Below are 24421 nucleotides of genomic sequence, written 5' to 3'. Positions count from 1 at the left end.
CAGCTTTACAAGTAGAGTGTATTCAAAGCACTCGTCTTTATCGATCGCGATTTAACTGATTATGAGTGTCAGTTAATGCGCGGTTTTAGAATAGGTACCTCTTAGCGGTGAGAAAAATTTCAAGCCACGTCCACAAAACAGGATCTTGGATCTGAGGAGTTCTTTTTGAAATTTCCAACAAGCACCGTCGTTCTTTTTGGATGGAAGCCCTCCCCGTCCAGTGCAGCCGAGCAGACCCTTGCCCGTTACCATCTGACGACCTCATTGTTTTGAAAAATTATTGATTTTTTAAATTCTTTTGAAGGCCTTCTTGTGCCGGTATTGGTTCTGCTCCTCATGTTGGCGATCCTGATCATTATATTTTTCTTGATCCCGAAAGAGCCGGACCTTGGAAAGGATATTGTCGGTATGTAGATAGCATGTTTCGGGATGCCCTGGGTCGGGAAGGGTTCTAGGTATCGTCAGTTAGGATATTGTCGGTATGTGGAAGCATGCTTCGGGATGCCACGGGTCGGGATGAGTTCTGGCTATCTTCAGTTCATAGGTGAAATCCCGCACTGGGGTGAAGAAACGTTAGGTCGGGTTCAATGGTGTCACAGATCTTGTTTACACAAAGGCAACCTATTAAATAAGCTGTTTAGTACGGTAACGGGAATATCACTCAGTATCGCTGGATCTATGTGCCCTTATACACCGTAAAAACAAGACCCATTTACTTCAGAGAAGGCAGACGAATAATTTTAGGTTGTTATTTGGCCTGATCACTGCTTGTGAACGCTGTTCTGATATTTTTGGCTTTCAGACCGATTCCTTTCTCTGTATTTGGCTTTTCCTGCCCGCTTCACCCTGATCGTTTCTGTAATCTTCGATCAGTTTTAAGTTCGACTCATTTAATCCTCTTTTTTCTTCTCAGTACATGGAGAAAAACCCATCTCGTCCACTGACATTCGTTATGGAAAAGTCACATTTGAGATCTCTGAAGATTCAACTTACAAATGTAACTCTGCCCCATTTTCCCCTCCATTCTTGGCGGAAAAAGTGCTGGTGCAATTGGCGCCATCTCGTTCCAGTGCCATGACCAGCTCGTTGCTTCAGGCCGTGACAGTCTGGCTCGAGTGGGCCAACGCAACTGGATTCTCAGCTTGCGTGGAAACGTCGGGAAGATCGGATAAAGTGCGGGTAAATATATTGATTTTTATAGCCTTTCATAAACAGTCATCGCCTCCTGGGCCCCGTACAGACTACCCCGGAGAAATTTGAAAACGGCGTTTCACTCTGAAAACACATCAGATGTTTTCCGTCAACGCTACGCCCGAAAAATTTTAAAGCGCAACTATCACCGGTCATTTTGGATTTTTGTTTGAGGAAAACTCTATCAGGGAAATCAGATGATTATCTTGACGCCGTCATTTCCGAAAAAACTCAGTTTTCAAAGTGTGTTTCGTCCACCGTACATGCGTAAAACGCAAAGCCGGCGTTTTCAAATTCCTCCCGTTTGAAGAGCGTTTTCGAAAAGCTCCGTTTTCGTGACGGATTAGTGTGGACGGAAGGCCTAACCGTGAAAAGCTGCGTTTTCAAATTTCTCCGGCGTAGTGTGGACGAGGCCTTATTCTAGATTTAAGCACACTAAGTGATGCTAAGCTACGCATCCCCGACCCTCACCCCCTCCCTCCCCCCCCCGGCCGCCAGTAAAAGCTACGCTGAATAAGACCTCCTTCACTTTGCAGGTGGTGACCGTTCATTGGCTGGCGCTTCGCGGACAGCCACAAGACGGTGCAGCAGGAATCGTGGACATTCCATTTTGGACGAGTGGAACAAGTCATGTTCATATCTCGTTTCCTTGGGTATGTGGTGCACATCTTTAGAGATACCGGAAAAATCTCAAAGCTATTACTGTGTACTGCGCTAAGGCCAAGTTCATCTGTATTGTTCATAGCGCAAGCCAAAACTCCTAGCATTAACACTCGATCCGTAATCCGCACCTTATTAAATAGATACGTTACCTGTGAGAGTAAAAAATTATGCGTTTTGTTTATTTGCTCTGAAGTGCAAAATATTTATGGCAAATGATGACGAGTGAAATTAAAAAAGGGGAGGGAAATTTTTAGAATTTTGACAAAACGCGAGTGAAATTACTTCTTAATTTTACGAACATACCATTTGATTACTTGTTAATATCATGGGTGACAAATTACGCTTACAATCGTTGGTTTTTGACTTGTGTATTATTTCAAGAAATTTCGCGCCAAATGTTGCTATGGCAATTTTGTAATTTCACATGTGAAATTATAAATATTGATGTGCATTTCATTGTTCTTAACACCCTTCAGTTACATTTTCATACTTTACATACTTTTATTTCTTTGTTTTATGTTTATACCTGTGCAAAATTTTTATCTAAACTTTTAAGCTTGATAATGACCGAAGTTCGGTGGAAACGTCGCGCGCTTTTACCGTTAGTTTTTACGCTGAAATTACGGAGTAGATTTCATTTTTAAAATCTTCCAAGCTACTTTTTCTGTTGTTTTAGTTCAGTTATTTCTTTCTTTATGACTGGATTTCCTAGCGGAACTTTGCTTTTCAACCTCTATATTAAAAACAGTTTTCTATCGATTCAGAAAACAGGAATTACTAGCCATGCATAACCAATGGTTGGGTCTCTTCTTTTCATTCCAGGAACTTAACCCAGTGCCAGAAGTGTTCGTCACTCCGGTTCACAGTACTCCGCATCAAAGAAAAGACGCCGCCTCCGTTTGGAGCGAAGATGTCACAACTTTTGGATTTAAACTCTATCTGCGAGAAGTGACGAACTTTAGTGGCGGTCATGCAAACATCCGCGTGGTGAGTTTGCTATGAAACATCTTTGACATGGCCTATGCTGAGTACTCCAGAAATGCTCGCTATATTTCCAATTTGTTTTTCAAACAAGCTGGTTCTCGCTTCAAGCGTAAGAATTTATCAACCCAGCGCGTTACCGACATGTGCAATATCATCATATATCAAATTTCACTTCTTATTGTTTTTGCAAATGACTTAGGATATGATTTCAGACAGCTTCCATGTGAAACTGTGGTTTCGGAGTAAGTTTGTTCATTATTGGCCTTACTGAATTCCTGGGTATAGAAATAATGGAAAAAAATACCTTATGTTACTTGTTTGCAAAGTCTTCAGCTATGCAGTTATTCTCGTTGAGCTTTGTCCAATTCCAATTTCAAGTTCTTTCACGACAATCTTTTTTTTTTTTTTTTTTTCAGCACTGGATTGCTCTCGTCACAACGCCTAAAGGATGGAAAATACGCGAGAAATCGAAAATCATGTTTGAAAATACAGGAACGCCAGAAGAAAGATTTAAATATAGTTTCTGCGAGGTGAGAGAGCGAGGGCACGTAAATATGACAGAATGATTATAGAAAATATTGACGGTGGTTTCAAAAATGTTAAACTAGGCAATCAATTTTAGCTCGTGATTAATTTTCGCCAAATATTTAGCCATAAAAGAAAAAAAAATTCAAAACCCGCCCAAGACATTTTTTATAATAAATTGATAACATTTTTTTAAATGTTGACTTTTGGGATGACGTTGATTGTCTTCGAAGGAAATTCTATTCAAGGAACCTTTCTACCAGGCTCCTGTCCTCCTTCTCAGCCCGAGGCACGATCACAACGAAGGGAAACTGAGAACCGTCAGTCCAGAGTATAACGCCATTACCTCGTGGGTGGAGGTGGGTCTTTACAAAAACAGGACGTACACTTTATTTATTCCTTCTTAATTTATTGTAAACAGGATGGTAGGCCACTAGGTATAAAGACAAATCATAGCTAACTATGGACAAATGAACGCTACAGAAAGGTTGCTAACTCAAAAGAAATTTGGAATTGCGGGTTTTCATGTGACGTCATCATATTCCAACACAAAATGCTACCTATCAGACATATGACATCAGACATATTGTCTTTAAGAACTTTATGTCTTACTAAGTTTTAGCTTGACAGGGTTCATCGTTTTGTAACAGAACACGTTTGAATTCCCATTAATTTGCGTCGCGTGAATTAAAATGGCGGCCTGAGAGGGCATGTCGTGTAAGTGAAAAGATGGTTTATATTTTACGTTTTTGTTAACTGAACAGTCCATCATTAGACCAAGTACTTATTTCAATGTGTCGGAACTCTTTTGTGATAACTTGTCGTCTTAATGGCAAAACTAAATGACAGATGTTTCTGTTACTTTACGGCCGCCACTTTGGTGCTCCTCCGAGGGAAACCAACATGGCGTCCCCATACAGCCTCTATAAATTTGGGCGAGACATTTCAATTCCCGGATAATTAACGCTACAAGACAATTAAACTTCAAAGATGTATCTAAGCCTTTAGGTCTGTACGGGGGTGTAGTACACAAACATGATCTCTTTATCTATTGCCTTTTTATTGGCTCACTGTTTCCCCCTGCTATTTTATTTCCATAGGATCTCGACAAAGTCGGTTTCACAGCATGCGTTAAAGACTTGCAACCAATCAATAGACATCATGATCCCATAACTGTTCAGTACATAGCTTTTGGTGGTAAGTCAATAACAATTATATTAAATTTGCATTGGTAATCGTATGAATGCGAGCGCAATTAAGGATTTACATTACGAGTGATATTTGAAAATTCCCTAAAAGCATTCAAATATCAAGAGTACTGTAAATTTCTCTTTCAGGCTAAAGTGTATAGACGTTAGTGGGAGTCAGCGTGCGCAAGTATCTGATACATTCTCTGCCCCAGATCCCCAATAGTCGAGCACACCCACAACCCTGAAGCAACGTTATTTTTGCATGCCCTGTAGTAGAATTTTTGTAGTCTCTTCCAATTTTTTCCTTTTTTTGTGTGTAGATTTGGATCCTTGTCAAAAGATCGTTTGTTCCTATTATGCCACGTGTCAAGTCTTTGGTCGAAATGACGGCAGATGCGTGTGCAATGAAGTCCCACCGGTCTACGAAGACGAGGTTTGCTCAGATGATAAGGTCACTTATCGGAATTTTGGGTTCTTACAGAAGGAGTCGTGTTCGGAACAAAAGTTCATTGGAGTGAAGAAAAATGGAAGCTGTGAGCGTAAGTAAAAACTTACTTTTGTTCGATAAAATGTGGAAATTTCGTTCTATATATCTGCGCAAGGTTGTGACTGAGCCAAACAAGCATAAAGTGTTGAGCAGCTCAGCTTTTGCCATGCATTATATGGACCCTATATGGGCTTCAGCTATCCCTCGCTTAGCATTGGTCGCAGTTTTCCCGCGCTTAGCATTAGTCGCAGTTTTCTCGCGCTTAGCACTAGTCGCAGTTTTCTCGCGCTTAGCATTGGTCACAGTTTTCCCGCGCTTAGTATTAATCGCAGTTTTCCCGCGCCTAGCATTGGTCCCAGTGGCCAGCAATAAGAATAAACCACGTTATCTATATTAATATTCGAACATAGCTCCGAGGCTTTTAGGACAAAATTGCAATTTTTTAAAGTTTCTTTTGTCCCTCAATTCTCAAAAGAGGCTTGGACTCAGAGAAAAGACCACCAAATATAGAAGCTTGTGCCTGATGCGCTACCTTTCGGGGAGGGTTCGGTTATACATCGTCACCGTACTATTACTTCATGTTGCTAGGAAACTCCCTTCTTCTTATGACTAGATTGCTTGTTGGAAACTTTTGTCATCCTCCCCCTCCATCCCTTCCCACCTTACAAACGAGTTGAACGTTTTAATCGCAGTTCAATTAATTTTTCCTTCAACAGCGTTTTTGTTCTATCGAGGGCGAGCTTTTGTTTATCTTGGTAGTACAGAAGCTCAGTGCAGACAAATTTCGCTTAGCAACTCTATTTTCCTCGTAAACAAGCCAATCCACGTGCAGCTTACAGTTAATTACTTCAACTCATCCGCGAAATATACCCACGAGGCTGCGGTAGCCTGGACCGAGGATGTCTCCTCTGCGCAATTTCGAATCTGTGTGTTGACTGCTGGGAGGCTCGACCGTGTACCTCCAGACGGTGGGCTCACATACGTAGATTTCATCGCGTATCAAGGCAACCCCGTGGGATCTGTAACAGGACATGAGCATCTCACAAGCTGGTGGGATGGAACAAACTGTAAGGAAGTCTCTTTTCCTCAGGTGTGTTCTACTGAGTATCACCTAATCATTTTTATCGTGCGTTTTTGTAAACATGTCAGAATCTTTCACCGACTGGTCCGGTAAAAGCGCCCGTGTCGAGATATCCAACCCTGGGGCTCGGGGGTGGGGTACTTGGGTCAATTTTTGCTGAGGATGTGCTGCTACCCTCATAATCCCCTACCTCATTATACTCTATTCTGTGGCCAATTGTAGACCCCATCAGTTAGTCATTCTTGAGCATGCAAATATCATTTTCGCGATCTCAACTTAGTCACTTTCTGTTTGCGCACCTACCTTATAAAGCCTTTTGACTAGTTCATTCTAAAATGAACAGAAGTAACACATTTATTAAACTGATTGTAGAACGCTAACTTTTTTTCACCATGAATCTTCTCATTTTTAAATCCCTACTTCCCAGAATTTTCTCATCCCAAAAATCCCGAAAATGTGCAACCCCATTCTAGAAATTCTACTGCCGAAAATGTAACCCCATTATAATTAATCCAATCGTGAAAATGCGACCAAATCCAGCGGCACAACCATTAGCATATTACTAGGAACTACCCCACCCCATGTCTAACTTTTTGCTTTTCATGTGCACCATTACTGAAAAACTGTTTCGTATCTTTGCTTCACATTGTTCATTTGTCAAGTCTGGGATATTTGTCATCCGAGTCACTAATAACTGTTCAAGTCTTGGGAAGTGCTAGAAACTTTTCCCAGCCACCTAAAAGAAATATTGGTGGTAAATTCCATGGCATATTTATTTTGTACTCTTCGTTCAATTTTTTTGTATTTCAGGGAAAGTTTCCTCGGCCTCCGTATGTTCTGGTATCCAGTGAGCACACGTATGCAGAACGCAATCACGATGCCGCGACCGTCTGGGCCGAAAATGTTGAAGTGGGGAAGTTTACAGTGTGTTCGCGAGAAATGCAAAATTTTGACGGATTGCATGAAGACATAATCGTGGTAAGTGAAAAAATAAACATAACATGTTGCTTGTAGCAGCCTAACAAATATTCAACGCTTTTCATAACTGCCTTAGGAGATATTTTACGCCGAAAATTTAAGAGCAGAGTTTAGTAAGCACGCAACCTCATTCCAGAACGAGGCTACCAAGCTAGTGTTGTTCACGTTTGTAGTAAAACCAAAATTATTAGATCTGTAGGGTGCTTATCATTTTGCCGAAGAATCCGGAAATTTCGGTTGAAAGTCAAATGAAACAGTACTTTTCCGGAAAATCCCCTTTTGTAAGACATCTTGCATAGCTTCACGGACTGCAAGGCACGCCCCCCTGTACGGCTACACTAGGAAATGGCAAAAATCCAGGCACTTTTTAATGCCTGGACGATCGAGAGATGTCCCCCGCCACTTTCACTCCAGAGCATTCGATGTTACTGTAAATTGATAATCATCTTGTTATTGCACCATAGGACTGGATGGCATTTCTAGACCTGCCCAAGGCGATGCACGCTGACTGGCAGAACGTGACGTTCAGCAATAGCCAGGGACTCGAGTCGTTAAGTGCAACTAACTACGCGTTTTGCCAGGTGGGAGAGCTGGATTGATAGAGAAAATTTAATGCATGCAGTAAGCTGTTTGCAGAACTCTGTATTAAGAGTAATTGGTTTTGCTTTCCCCAGCTGTTTATTCGCATGCAGTTTAGTTGGAGACAGTGCCATGGCTAAAGACAATCTGTCACCGGGGAAAGGGAAGGTACTTCTAAAATTTTGGATAGGTGTGTCCAGCGAAGGGTCTCAAACCCTGATCCTATTTAACGGATAAAGCAAAATTTAAGGCCCAAACCCGAAAAATGACACCCTGTTGAAGCAAAACTAAGAATGGAAACTAAGAATGGCGTGATTAGGTCAACTTTATTTAATATCGTTTCTGTAAAATTGAAAATCAACAGGAGTCGGCTCCTGAAGTTAACGGATATTTCAGTCTTAGCAGATCATTTGTTTTTCGTTTAGCAGGGCATTTACGCGCAGCAATCTTAGATGATACAATTTAGGTACCCTACAGGGGCTTAAATATACCCTATTTAAGGACAGAGAACCTCAAAAACGCGTACCCTATCCCGCAGCACATGTACCTATACCGTAGACTGCCGCTTATAAACCCTGGGCTTACACAACTTTGTAAGGTCGTAAGGGGTTTTGGATGAGCTAATAAACGGAGGGGCTTACATATCCGGGGGAAAGCTTATAAGCAGAATAAAAACCCTTTCGAAATGAGTTACAGCACATGCAGTGTTGATCGAAATACGTTTTTCATAAACTGGTTTTTAATCAAGCTTTAAAAAATCAGAATCAATCGAATTCCTTTCATTTTACACTAAAGTAGGGGGGGGGGAGGGGAGTGGAAGGGGGCTTATATCCGGGGGATTATAATCGGAAATTTTTTTGTTTACAGGTAGATGGGCCGACAACCGGAGGGGCTTATAAGTGGGAGGGCTTATAAGCGGCAGTTTACAGTACTGCCCACATATGGGAGAATCCCTGGCCCCCTCCACGGATTTCTTTTATCACTGGTAATGGTAATACGTAAGTCTTTTATTGTCCAAACAGACAGTAATATTTACCCTGACGTTCCATGAAGCACCATTTGTCATAGTGTCAGCGGGCCACAGTACGCTTCAGGGCAACACGCCCGCTGAATTCAATAGCATTTCAACTTGGGTCGAGGTAAGTTGCAAAACCATGAGCGTCATTCTGAATAATTGCAATATTTAGAGAGGAAGCAACATCAGCCTTAGCTGGTTTTCATGCAGGTCCTCTATCCTGATTGAATTGGAATTTGAAAATGTTGGTTTTTGTGGAGGAGGAAACCCGGGAAACCCGGCGAAAACTCTCGGAGCAAGGTGAGAATCAACAACAGATTCGACTCTCTCACCACCGCGCCATCCCTGCTCCCCAGCCTGGCGAGAGGGATGATCCGTCTTGTTTTGGGAAATAATATTGATTTATTGCAGCAGTACTATCTAATGGAATTAAACAAGTGCTAGCAATTGATAGGTTCCGCTTGGAGATCATCAGTTATACAAACATGTCAAAATATTGGGGTGAAAGTCTGATCAAACCATTAGTGAGATACAACGGTCGAATGCCTCCACTTTCTGGTTCGAAAGTTTAATTGACTTCTTTTCTCCTCTCTTTACAGTTCAAAACAATTACTGAACTGAACCTGCGTTTTCTTCTACCAACTTTCCTTGTGTGATACAAATCGGTTTTTCCAGTTCGATTTGATATTGTATTTCAATTTTGACAAATCGTCTGATCTTAGGACAACTTCACCCACATGTAAAATTCCCAACAACATAACATGTTTTATTACTTGATATTATTTTCATTGAACTGTGCATAATCATGAGTTGTTGTTTAAATAAATTTTCCTTTAATTTGTAGAATATCGACGCTTTCAAATGTCGTGTGTGTATGAAAGAGCTCCATACTTCTAAAGGTTACGATCCAGTGTTTGTTACAGTGCTAGCAGTTGGTAGGTTCCTTTGGAGATCAGTTACACAAACATGTCAAAATATTAGGGGAAAAAAGTCTGATTAAACCATTAGTGAGATACCACGGTCGAGTGCCTCCACTTTCTAGTTCGATAGTTTAATTGACTTCTTTTCTTCTCTCTTTACAGGTTCAAGCAATGGATGAATAGAAAAGACTGATAAAAACGACATCTCAACACTCATGCCCCTGTTTAATTGCATTTGTTTTCTAAATGGTGACAGATTAAGGCCCCGCCCACACTACGTTGAAGGAGTTTTGAAAACGCAGCTTTATTTCAACGGTTTGGCCTACCGTCCACACTAATCCGTCACGAAAACGGAGCTCTTCGAAAGCGCTCTTCAAACCAGAGGAATTTGAAAACGCCGGCTTTTCGTTTCAGTGGACGAAAACAGAGCTTTTCGAAGACGATGACATATTGATAATCACGTGATTTCCCTGCTCGAGTTCTCCTCAAACACAAATCCAAAATGACCGGTGATTGTTGCATTTTCAAATTTCTCCAGCGCTGTGTGGACGGGGCCAAAGCAAGGAAGCAAGTGTCAATGGGAATTTATTCGTGATTTTCACAAGCTCTTGAAACAGGCTCAAAATGATGTTCATTTCATCCGGTAGTAGGGAGAATTAGTTGATTTTAATATTCCGAACACTAAAAGGGTTATTTGGCTACCCAATATGTTGTATGTGAGATCAGAAATTAGAATTTAATCCTCATTTAAAGAATTTTAGAGGTAAAAATGGAAACATTTTTAGCAAAGTGATGTAAGATTGGTTTGCAGTCTCACCCCATGAAAAATAAAAATCGTAACCGTTCAACAAATAAGTCAAGAAGCTGTGAAATGAAAGCTGATTGATATATAAACAAGTTCGCGAAGATTTAGATCTGCGAGGGGTTTTCATTCGCGCGTTATTCGGAAAAGTGTTTCACTCAAATTTATAAAGCTTGGTATAAATTAAAGTCGCCTTTTTTTGTGCCCCTCGGAGGGACAAGGCAGCCGGAAAGATCTGTCATTGAGTTTTGCCATTGGAACGAAACGCTATTATTCTAGAGCTCCGACACATTGAAATTAATTTTCGTTCTAGAGCAAGAACTGTTTAGTAAGTAAAAACTTGGGCAATTACTCATCTTTTAAACTACTTGAGAGCCCTATCTGCCCCCCCCGGGGGGGGTACTTTAGGCATTTCTGGGTGGGCATGTGCCGCTGGGACCCTGGAACCCTTAGCCTATACCAGAGCTAGTTGGGCTGAATTTTGCTACCCTATACTAGAGTTAACTCCCCAAATCCCCCAGCTATCGACACTGTTGAGGCTGATTTGCGTAAATTTAAACTTGCCGATTTGATTTTTTTTTATACATTTTTGAGTGGCAATTCCTGGTTTCCATAGTCCAGATAAAATCTTCAACCAACGAGTCAGTTTTGTGAAAAATTAAACCCTATTCTAGACCCAAACACTCCGATTTATATACCCTATCCTAGAGTAAACCGCTTGAAAACCATACCCTTCACAGCGGCACATACCAATATAGCCCATATATGGCAGTGCTCCCCCCTCCCCGGGATCTGGCCGCCATTTCTATGTCACGCAACACACAAGCTTGGGAATTCAAAAGTACTCTATTACTTAATGAAGAAAACCCTGTCGGGCTTTAACGTTGCAAAACGTCAAGTTATTAGAGGGCCTTACCTCTGATTAAACTAAAACTTGAGAGGGATTGGTAATGTCTTATTTTGGAAAATGATGACGTCACGTGAAAACCGCCAATAGTCTCGCAATTCAATCAAGCTCTCAAATGTTAGACAGATGCGTGACCAGAGGGCAGAACTTTCCAAGGGTATAAGAAACAACTCGCTCTACTGCCACTTGTTCAAATCTCCCGTATACGAAATATCTACACCAGTCCCAGCTTTAATGCTGCTTTTTCCAATCAATCACGAGCTTGCGTGTTTCCCGCGTTTCCCAGTTGTCGCGCGGCTTCCCGCGCTTTTTGTACGGGTTCAATATTTTCCCGCGCCTGAGGACAGTTGTATTTTTCGCAAGCTTTCCAGTTTCACTTTCGAATTGTTCTGATAAGCATGCTCGTAAGGCAGCGTTGTATTTTTTTTTTTTTTTTAATATGAAATTTAGATTCTTAAAAACGCTTGTCAAGAATTAGAGTAAAATTAGACAAGTATACAACTGATGGAGGGTTAAACATTTAATAACAAGAATTGTTTTAATTTGATAAAATTGTACAATTGTGGTTACCCTGTCTCATCGCGCTCCTTTATATCGCACATGCTAAGAACTCGTTAGAAGTATCAATAAAACCTATTTTTCACTGCAAAAAGTGTTTTAAACGGCACTTGCAGTATGTAACGGGACCTTTTTTTTTAAAAAAAAAAAATAATAATAGCTCCATAGATCGCCCAATGTGATAAACAATTCAAGCTCGAAAATCGTTCTAACAGGCCAGTCATCACTGCACTCATTTATTAAAAACACTATCGCTTCCTGACACGGTGTTACCGAGTCAGCCCAGAAACTGGTCCATCCCCAGATACTGTCCATTTGTATTTAAAAATAACTCACATAGAGTGCTACTTGCAACTGAGTTGATTGTTACATTAAAGTCTTCCCGACGATAAGAGAAACGTAAATAAACTGAAATTAAACGTTAATATGTCGTAACTTGGAAAGCTTCTTATATATGTCGTATGTTGATAAATAAGTCTTAAAAGGAGGAATACGCGCCAAATACTCCCAAAAAAATCTACGCCAGAACATTTCCTTATGAAGCTCAGACGAGGAAACTCCGAAGAGTCAGAACTTCGAGGTTCCAAAAATCTAATTACTCTGTTGAAATACTGACAATTTATTTTCTCTTTCCTTCAGAAAATAACTGATAGCAGCTGACTCTAATCCGTGTTTCCACCGCGCCATATGTGATATATCGAATTATTCTCACATTTTGATTGGTTATTGGAGGACCGACACATTGATGACGTCATAATCAATTTCTTTTTCGTTCCTTTATTGTATAAGACAAATAGATTCCATGCTGCCGTGCGTCTGTTCAGTAACAGATCACAAAAGACGGCAAAATGTGGTAAGAACATCAGTGACACACTCGGCTATCGCCTAGTATACCACCTTTTTGTTCTTACCACATTTTGACGTCATCTGTGATCCATTACTGAACAAACGCACGGCAACATGGAATCTACTTGTTAAATAGAAACATGGCTTGTGCATGTGCCAATAGCAAGTGCTTACAGCTTCCTTTCCGTTTTCGGTCGACATTGATATTGCTATCAACTGACAGAAACACTGAACTTGCGTTGTAAATGTTAAATATATCTACATGGATTTGGTATGCTACGTGAAAACTATCGTAACAACATTACCATACCTCACATGCAAATTATTATGAGAAAATATTATCTAAAACATTTCTTTGAATAGACAACCCCTCAAAGATAATTGCTTACTAATATTCACTTTTCTTCGGGAATGGTAGAGTACGTAGTTCATTTCTCTTCTTTAGGGGGTGCTATTGGGGGAGTTAGCGGCAGCATATAACCGGAAGAAATGACTTTGCCGATGGTTTCCACTTGGAATCCAATCTCATGCAGGTGGCAGTGATCCAGGATCATTCGGCCATCAAAAGCAAACGCTGGCTTCAGCATACTGTCATAAATACGTTTGTAGTCATATGTCTGTGAAAAAAAATACATATCAAATGAATGTACATGAGCAATGCATACACCAGGGGATGCTCGTTGCACGCTTAGGAGTGCAAATCAAGGATTCCGTTCTCACTTAGGGTGTTCCTGACAAAACGCCACAGTGACTTTTTTCAGCTGTCAAAGCATCTTTTAGGATGCACTCGCAGAAATAATAATTAAAAAACACTCTTATTTCCGTCTTTAGGCTCGATTTCTGCAACTCCCTCCAGTCCAGTCCACTAGCCCGGGACCTTTCTCGAACAGCGACTGGTAATCGAGTCAATTCCGTTTTAAGTGGTATCTTTTAGGGGTCAAATAAAGCTCGAGCCTTTTTCCGACGAGCATCCACGACCTTTTCATATCCGAGCTCCTCCCTAGGTGCAAACAGTAGATCACAGTACATGTTCGTTCTTTGATCGCTTGAGAACCGTTAAATGTACAGCAAATGGAAACAAGTTTCTACTGGAAAAATTTCTTTCAGAATTTTAGCTTCTGACGCAACTGAAAACCCAAAAATACGGAAGACACTAAAACAAGAACGCAATGCAAACCTTGAATTCATCCCACTCTGTACAGATGACCAGCGCATGCGCACTCTCAACAGCCTTGTAAGGATCATTAGCAATTGTTATCAAACGTTCCACTAGGGGGGAAAAATATGGAAACATGAATAAGAATTTTCACACACATTATCCGCACTTGTGGAAAGTAATGCACAGACTAGTGACCTTCTGTAAGGTTTATTGGTTCACGACAAAATACCTCTTTCTGGATCTTCTGAAATTGATGGGTGTGTTAGCTCCCTGTACAGAAATAACAACAATATGATAATCAGTTAGGCTAGCAGTTAAGCAAAAAAAAAAGAAAAATTGTCCTTTTATTAAGTAGTTATTCTGTCTAAAACAGCACACAACTGTTTTCTTAAGGAAGCATAGAATATGCAAGCTCATAAATACCAATAGCTCTCACACACAGTCAAACTTCTCCTTACAGACACCTCCACGATATGGACACCTCTATGTTACCAACAGTTTACATGTACTTGGCTACAGGGAGACCAGAATTCATATACAAACAATCTCTTCCTCTATAATACCATACAGCCAGCTCCCATAATGCCTGCAGACTCTCAGGCCCAGCCCTCTGGTGGTATTAGAGAGGTTCGACTGCATGCCACAATTCCTATTGAAGGACTGATTGTGTATCAAAGTTTTGCATCCTTGACATTAACTTGTTCAAAAGAAAAACATTTATTTTGCTTACAAAACGATTTGATCCTTTTCAACTTTGGGATCATACACTGTTATGCGTGCTCCTTCATCCATCAGATATTTGCAGATATAAATGCTCGCCGACTCCCTATAAGATAGCAATGTTGCATGTTTTAATACAAGGTATTTAAGCAATAGGCCATTTCCAAGTTCCCTTGTGCCTCTGTTTTAAACAAATCCTCATGCAAAATCTTTCACATGAAAATGATTTTGATCTGCATGAAAATGAAGCTATAGGGACAACCCACTTTTATAGAAAATTAATGGTTGAAATCAAACAAATACTCATTTTGACACAGGGGCAAGGTGCAACTTGGAAACAGCCTATTAACACAATATTAGGACCTACATGTAAAATGTATTCCTAGACTAAAAAGGGAAAAGGACATGCCACCTTTCAACATGCTATGCAAATGGCTGAAAGACCGTTTGGAATTTTTTCCAGTTATTACATGTATTACTGACCTCAAATGGCTGGAGAAAATGTTAGACTTTGCATGTACCGTAAAGAATTCAGTTGTGCTTACATTTTTGGCGTAGACCAGGTTATATAGCATGTCGAAAGATGGCATGTTGAAAAATGTCGCCTATACACATAACACTGAAAGCGGGTGTAAATAGACTGTGTCCAGTTAGCCTACATCGCTGACTTGACAGTGGTTGGCTCTTAATAATAATTGTAAGGGTTAACCTTCACAGACACATGAATCCCACATTAATTTTCTCTTAGTACCCGTAATGACATTTCATCATTTCACCAATTCATGTTCTAAACATGCTTCTTCTGTAACGGATTCATAACAAGATATGAAAGTCAGAAAAAATTGTTATATTACAACAATGGCATACCTGGTGTCCCCTGTATTCTTCTTAAAGGCAAATCCAAACAGTGCAATCTTCTTATCAGTAACGGTGTTAAACAAGCAGTGTACAATTCTACTTGCAAATCGCCGTCTCTGATACTCATTCATTGCAATAACTTGGTACCAGTAGTTTGCAACTTCAGGCAAGTTCAGAGCTTCAGAAAGGTAGACAAGATTGAGGACATCTTTCTGGAAGCAGCTTCCACCAAAGCCTATTGTTTGTACAAAAAAAAAATTTATCACTTGAAATAGCATGTTTTCAATTATATACTATTCATGTATACTCTTGTATTATATATGACTGAACGAAATAATTTTTCATTTTAATGTCTTAAAAATCACTCAACTTTGATGTGTTTACAAATGTTAGTCCCCATTTTCAAGTCTACATGTGGCCGATGGCTTATTGCATACAACCATCGAAAAAACTATCGAACACTGCATGTAGGTAAAGGTAAAGTCTGCATAAGACATGTAAGTGGCCCATCAGGCCAGTGCTTATCTTGCGTTTCAGTGACATGAAGTGACTAGGAGTATTTCTGCTTCCCCGGCCCCCACCCATCTCCCTGGATGCTAGTCCATTGCAGGGTTACCCCCAGCATGAAGTTCACTGGTACCCATTTATACACCAGGGTGGAGAGAGGCACTTTGAGAGTAAAGTGTCTTGCCCAAGAACATAACAAAGAGATCCCAGCATCAACCCCTGACTGTTCGATCCGGGAGGCAATCTAATGCTAATCATGGGGCCACTGCACCTCCATAACACTGCATGTACATTGTACAGGACATGTACATGTAGTAACTCAAAAATTATATCATACCAACTGAAGCTCTCAGAAAATGACTTCCTATCCTGGTGTCTCGTCCAATTGCACTTGCTACTTCAGACACATCTGCACCAGTGGCCTCACAGATTGCACTCATGGCATTGATGCTGGAGATTCGCTGTGCTAGAAAGGCATTGGCTGCCTGCAGGAAATATAATGTGATGGTAATTATTCAAGAGAAAAATAAATCCTTCAAACAAGGATGTTCAAGTTATATACATGTACACATATTAATGCACCTACATGTACATGTACATTGTAAGTTAGATTAGCTATTAAAAACAATGCAACAATGTTACAATAAATGTGGCCGGTTGCAAATCAAAATGAATTGTTGTATTAATAGTTAACAAGGTACAGTCATTTGCATGTAGTTTCCAAATACTATTAATATATCAATTAATTAAAAGTGTTCCATTAGTCACAGTTTACGAACCAGCTTTGAGAGTTCCGAGGACCATGTGTTGGTTTTTATAATACTCTCTTTAGGAATCCAGTGCTCGTAAACTGCTGACAATGCTTCAATTGCCTTGTACCCTTCCCTAGTTTGCTCACCCCCTGCGAAATAAACAATAACATTAATCATATTTGATCAACACATTTGTCAGGAAATGTGGGCAAATAATATACTCTCTACAGGTCATGCACTTAAAGGAAAATGTTTCACAACATACAAGTACATGTACAAGTTTGATTAATATGTCAGATGTTGTTCATAATCTACAAAATGGACATTACATTTAAACCAAAGAAAACCAAGTCAAGTCCATCCATAAACATAGGAGAACAAGGACACTAAACAACAACAACAACTTTATTTGTACTCAGCTAGAAATTAGAAATTAGATGAACAAAAACAAGTTAAAATAAAAAAGATTACATGGCTGCCCATAATAACCTTAATGGGCTAATAAGACTGAGAATGATACAGATGGATTAAATTGCACTTAGCTATCTTGAAAAAGTTGCCTAAATTTCAAAAGATATGTTCATCATTTGCAAGAATGCTTCTTCAATAAAAATAACGATTATACCAACCTATCAAAACCCTGTCAGGCTCCATCAAATCTTTAATGGCTGTACCCTCAGCCAAAAACTCTGGATTGGACAAAACCTAAAAAACAAATACCCACATTTGAGATCTGCTCTACACATACATACACGTAAAAACTCTATTACTTTACTTATTTATTTATTCATTTCAACACAGTAAAATCTTTAGTGAATTATTATAAGGCCATCCCCTTTTTTTTCTCTGTTTAGCATCGTCCGACCGACCCAGATTTTCACGTTTTCCAAAAAAAAACAAAAAAAAGTTAGACAGAAGGCAATGAAGGCAATGACACATTATTTCAAACTATTGTCACTTTAATCTGAAACATAAGCAATTTTTTGCCTTACAGATTCTTAGTTTTTCCCTGTTCTCATTTGATTTTAACAACGATGTCAACTTTTTCCTTCTTCCATTGCTGCGATGTTGACTTTGTAACCACACCTTGTTGTTTCCAGGCTCCACGGATATTATGCTGAGGTACCGGGCCTCGTAGCTCCAGACTCCTTTTCCAATTTTATTTTTGTTTTTTGTTTTTTTCCTTCTCCGCCTGACCGACCCAGAATCAGAAAACGCATTCGACAATAAACGAAAAGAAAGCGGATGGCCTAATAGCATATAAAAAGAAGTTCAATTATAAGTACACTGTTTTTAATTAATACAAGATTGCCATGTGGGAGCCTGACTGACAGTTGTTATAAAGTTAGTCAACTTCCCTTTTGAAGCATCCAAGAGAGTCTGGCTGTACATGTACAAGTGCACTCACAAAGAGCTATTAAAGAGCTTGAAACCACTAAAATAATAAACAGTGAGATTGAAACAGTTCCAACCTGGAACTTTCCCCTGCTTCCATTTGCATCAAATATTCTTGTGATGCTGCAAAAGAAAATGCAATTCACATTATTTACAGTTTACTTGCCATTAGCGTAACATATAATTATACATGTTTCCTCACATTCTGATAAAAAAAAGTATGCTTATTACAGTACAAGCAGTAATAGAAAGGAATGAACATGCACTTGCCCACATGACAAACCGTGAGGAAATTCTTGAGGAACTTCTCTCACATGTAGCTACATCAAGAGTTGGAAAAAAAAATTGAAACAGAAATTACAAGTATTTGACCTTTAATGATGCATTCCAGGAAAGGCCCAGTGGCCCACTGATTAAGTGTCTTCAAAGTGTAGAAATATGGATTATAAGGTCTGTGTTCACGAGTTGTGTTCTTAGACAATATACTGTAGTGTATACATAGTCACCTTATTCTGGCATGTAATAATAATAATAATAATAATAATAATAATCAATATTTAAACAGGGTGACCCCTTCAGTCGCAGGACTGGTATCAACGGGGGCCCTGTATAACGTAAAATAAAAAGAGCATGTATAAATAATATATATCTATAAAAAAAAAAAACTAACTACTTTAAAAGATACGCTGAAATGTTTAAAAAATTTAAAAGCTTAAAAAGGTAATAGCGTTCTCATAAAAATTGGATATAGAATTGAAAATGTTCTAAAAAATAACCTAAGAAAAAAAATCGGAGATAGCCTTGAAACGTTCCTTAGGTGGCAAAATCTTTATGTTCGTTGGAAGGCTATTAAATGTGCATGCACCATGATAATAAAAAGACTTTTTAGCAACATCTAAATGAAATTTAGGAAGTATAATGTCAGTGATTGACGATCTAGTGCATCTGTTAAAAACATGTTGGTTGTCGCTCTGGCAGCGTAACAGGAAATAGTCTTTAAAGTATAGAGGAACTTCTCCGACCAAGCACTTGTTAACTAACAGTGCACAGTGCTTTTCCATGGTTTTTGTAAGAGAGGGCCAGCGTAGGTTCTCGAGTATTGTTTCCGTAGCTATGTCAGGTTTAAAACCGTATACGATTTTCGCAGCTCGTCGTTGCAGGCGTTCAAGAGTCTTTCTGTTAGTGCTTCCCAGAGGGCAAAAGCACGTATCACAATAGCTTAATATCGGTAGTACCGTGGACAAATAGATCTTATTTGCTGCTTCCGTGGTTAAACAACCTCGTAATCGTGACAGGAGGCCAAGTCTGCTAGCAACTTTTGACCTTAAATAGCTTATGTGATCGTTGAAAGATAAACACTCGTCTAGCAAGACTCCTAGGTACTTGAACGACTTTACTTGGTTGACTTCCTTTCCTTCCATGCAAAGCGGACTATGAGATTCAGATCTGACTAGCCTTTGCCGAGTTCCAAATAAAACATACTCAGTTTTCTTTAGGTTGAGGAAAAGACCGTTTGCTGTTAACCAGTTAGAGACGTTATTGAGATCAAGGCTTAAGTTCAGCTGTAGTTGGTCAATGTTTGAAGCAGCAGTAAAAATAACGGTGTCGTCGGCATATAACATAACACTAGACAGACCAACGGCCAAAGGAAGATCGTTTATGTAAAGAATAAACAAGAGAGGCCCTAACACGGAACCTTGAGGTACTCCGCTACTGATGTTGGCGGCAGAAGAAAGGTGATTTTCAATGGACACTCTCTGAGTCCTGTTAGTGAGATAGCTCTCAAACCACGAGAGAGGCTGGTCTTGAATTCCATATCTGTACAACTTGTTTAAAAGACCATCATGAGGAACAGTATCGAAAGCCTTTTTCAGGTCAATAAACACTGCCCCCGTCAATAGCCCTTTGTCCATATGACCACGAATTTTATCTGTAAGGAAGGTAACGGCCAACTGAGTTGAATGATTTGCGCGAAACCCCGATTGATAAGGCGAGAGAAGAGAGTTTTCTGATAGGTAGCTATGTAGCTGATGGAAGACAGCTTTCTCCAGAATTTTCGACAAGATCGGTGCCTAATTTTCTCCATCCAAAGAGGATGAGACACCAGCAATGTAACAACGATACAGAGGCAGAGTGACTTTGTCTAGCATATCCCATTTAAATGGAATAGTAATTGCAAAGAGTGGCGAATTATTCTCGACTCATCACTCCTGCTATGGAAGTAAGAGCAAAAATGCCAGCTTGTACATGAACAATACTAGACTACAGTAGCTAGTAAGTGCACTGACATGCTACATTTCCTTAGTTATTACCTTTCTGCTGCCCTTACAGGGACTGTACTCTTTTCTACAACAATTTTCTCACCATCGGCAACCACAGCAATATGTCTAGCTGCTGATTCTATGTACTTCAAATCTGGTGCACGACCCTACAAATGATCGTGAGAGATATGCAGAATTTATTACATTAGACATCAGTGTCTTGTTGGAAATACACCACTTGTAAAATTCACATGAAACTAAATCCAGAACCCAAATAGCATATTTTTCGAATCCTCATTAGTGATGATATTGATCACATCATTTCCTGCTTTTTCACAGTTCTTTCGACAAATGGCTGAAATATATGAATTTTATTATCTAGTCTATTGTTTTTATCACTCAAAAATAAGATTCATATCTTCATGCCACCAAGTAATATACTCTCTGTAGCTACAATGTAGTATTTGATAATATCAACCATCAAAGTTCTCAAGGTTTGATGGTTAGATAGCCATTTATTTTCCTACACATGTGCCAATATATTTTATTACATCATATTATTTGTTGTGCCTTATTGCAGTTCAATTGTTGCTAACAAAGCAAACAGAATTACACCAAAGAAAAATATATTATTTATATCAGCCTGCCTAAACAATATACATTTAACTAGAAAATTATAATTGTAATGAAATACTAAACATAGACTTGTAAGAGGATAAATATTGGTCAGGATTGGCGAAACTTACCCCCGTATTGGAAGTCTGAGGGAAAGGGGTTGACAGCAGTTTTAAATGCCAAACCTTTTAAGGGAAAGTGCAATGCTAAACTGGAAATTCCAGAGGTGTGGGGGTTTCAAATCGCAAAATATTTCATGGAGCCAACCGCTGTTTAAAAGAAATTTAAATTTAATAACGAGCCTTTGTGATTGGTTCTTTATGAATTCAGTTATTTTGCTTGGGGCTATTGTAAACACCATCATGCAAGCACAAATATTTCTCTCTCAGAGCATTGAGCAGACTGGGTCAACTTCCAAACAGAAAAACTAAGTAATGATATGGTTCTGTACTCCTTCAATTTCTTCCCTTTCCTTTGAAAGAGATCACAAAACGTCGAACAATCATCCTGGCTGATGTATTGTAATATTTACTTTTCCCTTTGTTGAAATGATAACCACACTGTAAATGAGCACCAAATGTATTTGTTGAGTTGCTGACTAAAGTGATAAAAAAGTACAGCTGCTTTTAAGAGGGATCAAAAATTCGGCTTCAGTATATAAATTTTCAAGAACAACAGCCCCGCTTATTTTAAAAGATAATTATAACATGTATTCCAAGTAAAGGAGTTCACGAACTTTCGCTGCTCATTACCCTATGAATGTGATTCTTACTTTTCAATAGACCCTTGTGATAATGATGTAATTAACTAGGTATCTCTATAACAACCACAATGAGGGACAAAAATCCGATTGTAAAAATTTCTTGATAATGTGAAAGGTCATATAACAGATACATGTAGTCGATTCTAAGATTGACCACGTAACATCGCATACATATTTAATTGCCTGCCAAATGCTAGCTTAATGATTTTATTGTTTAAAACACAACATTTAGTCCATTTTAAGCTAATAAATCCTTTTGTCACTTTAAAACTGTACGAAGACTCTAACTTGAGTTTACTAAGCTTACCTTTCCCAAACCAAACGTTTTCGTCGGAGTGTTAACCTGAAATTATGAAAGACGCCGGTTTTGATAAGTTACTCGGACGGCAAAATGTAGTAAAGCTTGAATCAACTTAAATAACAGTTCCTGGTCCAGAAATAAGTGAACACATGCACGCAAGTGATTCACTAAATCAATATACTCACACAAATGAATATTAAATCGGCTTCGCGAATCGCGCTATCGATATCTGTTGAAAAGAACAGGTTTTTGCCACGACACTGCTTTACAATCTCATCAAGGCCAGGCTGTGAAGATGAAAGTAAGGGATTAAAATCGTTCAAGAGAAACAAAAGCTCTTTGGGACGACCCAAACTGTTAAGTTACTTTACCTCAAAGATCGGTAATTTTTCCGAATTCCACGCGTCGATTCTGGGCTTACTCAAGTCGACTACGGTGACTTTAATCTCAGGACATTTTAGCGCGATGACACTGCATGTTGGGCCGCCAACATAGCCAGCACCTATACAGCAAATAGCCTTGATGGAATTCATTTCTTCGAGGAATCTAGACACTTCTGGAGTGAGCAACGTCGTGGCTGAACTTCACTTAATTTCTGTTTACTCGCGGCATTTTCAGATTTCCTACAATTGGTCAGCGGGGTATCAAAGGGGTATTCCTTTGCTGAAAGTTGATTGGTTAGTTTCACTAGAAGCCCGAGGAGACCTGGGTCTACGGCAAAATCGCAGACTGTGGACTACAGACACTGCAAAGTGCAGACTGTAGACTGCAGTCAGGGGATAAAATGTAGACTGCAGACTTTTAGAATAGCGATATCTCTCGTGACGGCCAAGCCCTGTCACGATCATTGAAATGGGATATCGTGGTTGGCAAAAAGAAGAAAATATACGGCCAATACCAGGATTATCATGTGAGATAAACAACATATGACATAGCCCACAGGATATCGGATCTGAGATGATCTGCGGCTCAGACGAAAATAAATGCAAATGTGACAAGAGACCGCAAACGAACATGCTGCTATTATACGTAGGATCTTGCGTAGGATCTGTGAAAGATCTGACCAGCCAAACAAAGGACATTTTTTAAACGAGGTGTTGGCGATGTATTTTCTGATGGATATTTGGATTTGAGTTTCATCGGAGGTCTTTACCATGTACCTGGTTTCTTTACTTGTTGCTGTTACGCCGTGCTGATGCATGAAATCCAGCCAGGAAGCACCACTTTCCTCAAGTTCGTTCACAGGGTCGTCTCTCTTCCTCCCTCGAGAAAGTACCCTCGTTGCGGCTGGTCGCGTACCTATGAATGTCAACTAAAGCTCCACAGTCATCGGTTCACAGCTATTGTATATACCTCTTATCAACCGAGTTCTAGGGCCGTACTGTTAGTTACGGACCAAGTTATTCCCCAATCGATTTATGGCCTAAGCGCAATACGCGAGGGCCAAAAATCAAGGAGAAAAAAGGGGATCCGTAACTTCCAAAATGGACCGAGGAAACAAGGTTAGTAAGATATATTTATTAATTATGATATCTCTACTGTGTGTCTGACGGGTTCGGGAACGATTTCTATTCACGCGGAACGGCTTCAAATTTCTGACGCTCCTCGAAAACAAAAGGAGTCAATTCAAAATCGTAGTTAAGTGCGATTTAAGTCGTTAGCAGGTTTTTATACACAATTTCAGAGGTAAAAGAAAATTTTAAACTTTTACTCGCTAAAAAGGTTAAGAACACTTGGCGATAAATCACGAAACAGTTTGGCAACAAAAACAGCTTTAAATTTTAGCGGGCCGTACAAAAGATTATTGATCGCTAAATTGACCAATCACAGCGCGTGTAGTAACTGAGAGATATAATAATGCGCATTAAAATGTCGTTTATTGAGAGACGTTTCTGCTGCCGCGGTCGTTGTGGTTCTCTTAACCTCCCTATTAGAGACCATCAGGCGCTTTCCAGACGAAAAATTCTGATTCGAATTTCCGGAAATTTCCAAGAACATCATTTTTTTTTTTAGAATTTCCAAAAAAGAGGACAACCTCGTGAGATGTGCCCAAATACACGATTCGCACTTTGGAAATTCAACAATTTTCGGATTTTCCGGATACTTTTCCAGGAAATTTTCCAACCATTTGCGCCAGTTTCCAAATAATTTCCGGAGTTTCTTGCAGAATGGAAAGAGCCCCACGTCAAGGAACAGCTGTTATTATCTAGCAGTTCTACAAAACTTCATTTATAACCGATTTTCTAAAGTCAGGTCTACAAGAGCACTTTTTTTGTGACAATTTTATGTCACAAATATATTTGATCATGTAGATGGCAGAGTACATATTTGTCCCCAGTTCAAAGTTACGTGCGCCAGTAATGA

At 39.5% G+C, this 24421-nt stretch overlaps 2 protein-coding genes across 2 annotated transcripts; one reads left to right on the top strand and one right to left on the bottom strand.

Annotated features, from left to right (window-relative positions):
• The first annotated feature begins 1074 nt into the window (after positions 1–1074).
• On the top strand, positions 1075–9272 carry LOC145482529 (uncharacterized). Its single transcript, XM_081461127.1, has 11 exons — positions 1075–1179; positions 1728–1844; positions 2677–2841; positions 3255–3368; positions 3597–3722; positions 4464–4560; positions 4874–4986; positions 5654–6130; positions 6932–7099; positions 7564–7680; positions 8701–9272. The coding sequence occupies exons 1-11, from the start codon at positions 1075–1077 to the stop codon at positions 8863–8865; spliced, it is 1764 nt and encodes a 587-aa protein (XP_081317253.1). The 3' UTR covers positions 8866–9272.
• Positions 9273–11827: 2555 nt separating this feature from the next.
• On the bottom strand, positions 11828–22882 carry LOC145482086 (UDP-glucose 6-dehydrogenase-like). Its single transcript, XM_081460680.1, has 13 exons — positions 22429–22882; positions 22243–22344; positions 22064–22099; positions 20430–20545; positions 18195–18240; positions 17352–17427; positions 16750–16871; positions 16308–16455; positions 15473–15698; positions 14616–14711; positions 14115–14155; positions 13904–13995; positions 11828–13343 (listed from the first exon to the last, which is right to left on the bottom strand). The coding sequence occupies exons 1-13, from the start codon at positions 22588–22590 to the stop codon at positions 13155–13157; spliced, it is 1452 nt and encodes a 483-aa protein (XP_081316806.1). The 5' UTR covers positions 22591–22882; the 3' UTR covers positions 11828–13154.
• Between the last annotated feature and the right edge of the window lie 1539 nt (positions 22883–24421).

Source organism: Orbicella franksi, chromosome 3 (assembly GCF_964199315.1).
Source record: "Orbicella franksi chromosome 3, jaOrbFran1.1, whole genome shotgun sequence".
NCBI classification, from domain to species: Eukaryota; Metazoa; Cnidaria; class Anthozoa; order Scleractinia; family Merulinidae; genus Orbicella; species Orbicella franksi.
Note: the sequence above shows the minus strand (reverse complement) of the source record. Positions and strands in the feature narration are given on the sequence as shown.

Bases quoted from the DNA above. Each gene is read 5' to 3' on its own strand.
- LOC145482529 (XM_081461127.1), top strand. From the start codon at position 1,075: ATGACCAGCTCGTTGCTTCAGGCCGTGACAGTCTGGCTCGAGTGGGCC. The intron at 1,180-1,727 runs GTAAATATATTG...TTCACTTTGCAG, and splicing joins GAAGATCGGATAAAGTGCGG to GTGGTGACCGTTCATTGGCT. The intron at 6,131-6,931 runs GTGTGTTCTACT...TTTGTATTTCAG, and splicing joins AGGAAGTCTCTTTTCCTCAG to GGAAAGTTTCCTCGGCCTCC.
- LOC145482086 (XM_081460680.1), bottom strand. From the start codon at position 22,590: ATGAATTCCATCAAGGCTATTTGCTGTATAGGTGCTGGCTATGTTGGC. The intron at 17,428-18,194 runs GTTGGAACTGTT...TTTGTTTTTTAG, and splicing joins GAAGCAGGGGAAAGTTCCAG to GTTTTGTCCAATCCAGAGTT. The intron at 13,996-14,114 runs GTATTTTGTCGT...TTTCCCCCCTAG, and splicing joins TTCAGAAGATCCAGAAAGAG to TGGAACGTTTGATAACAATT.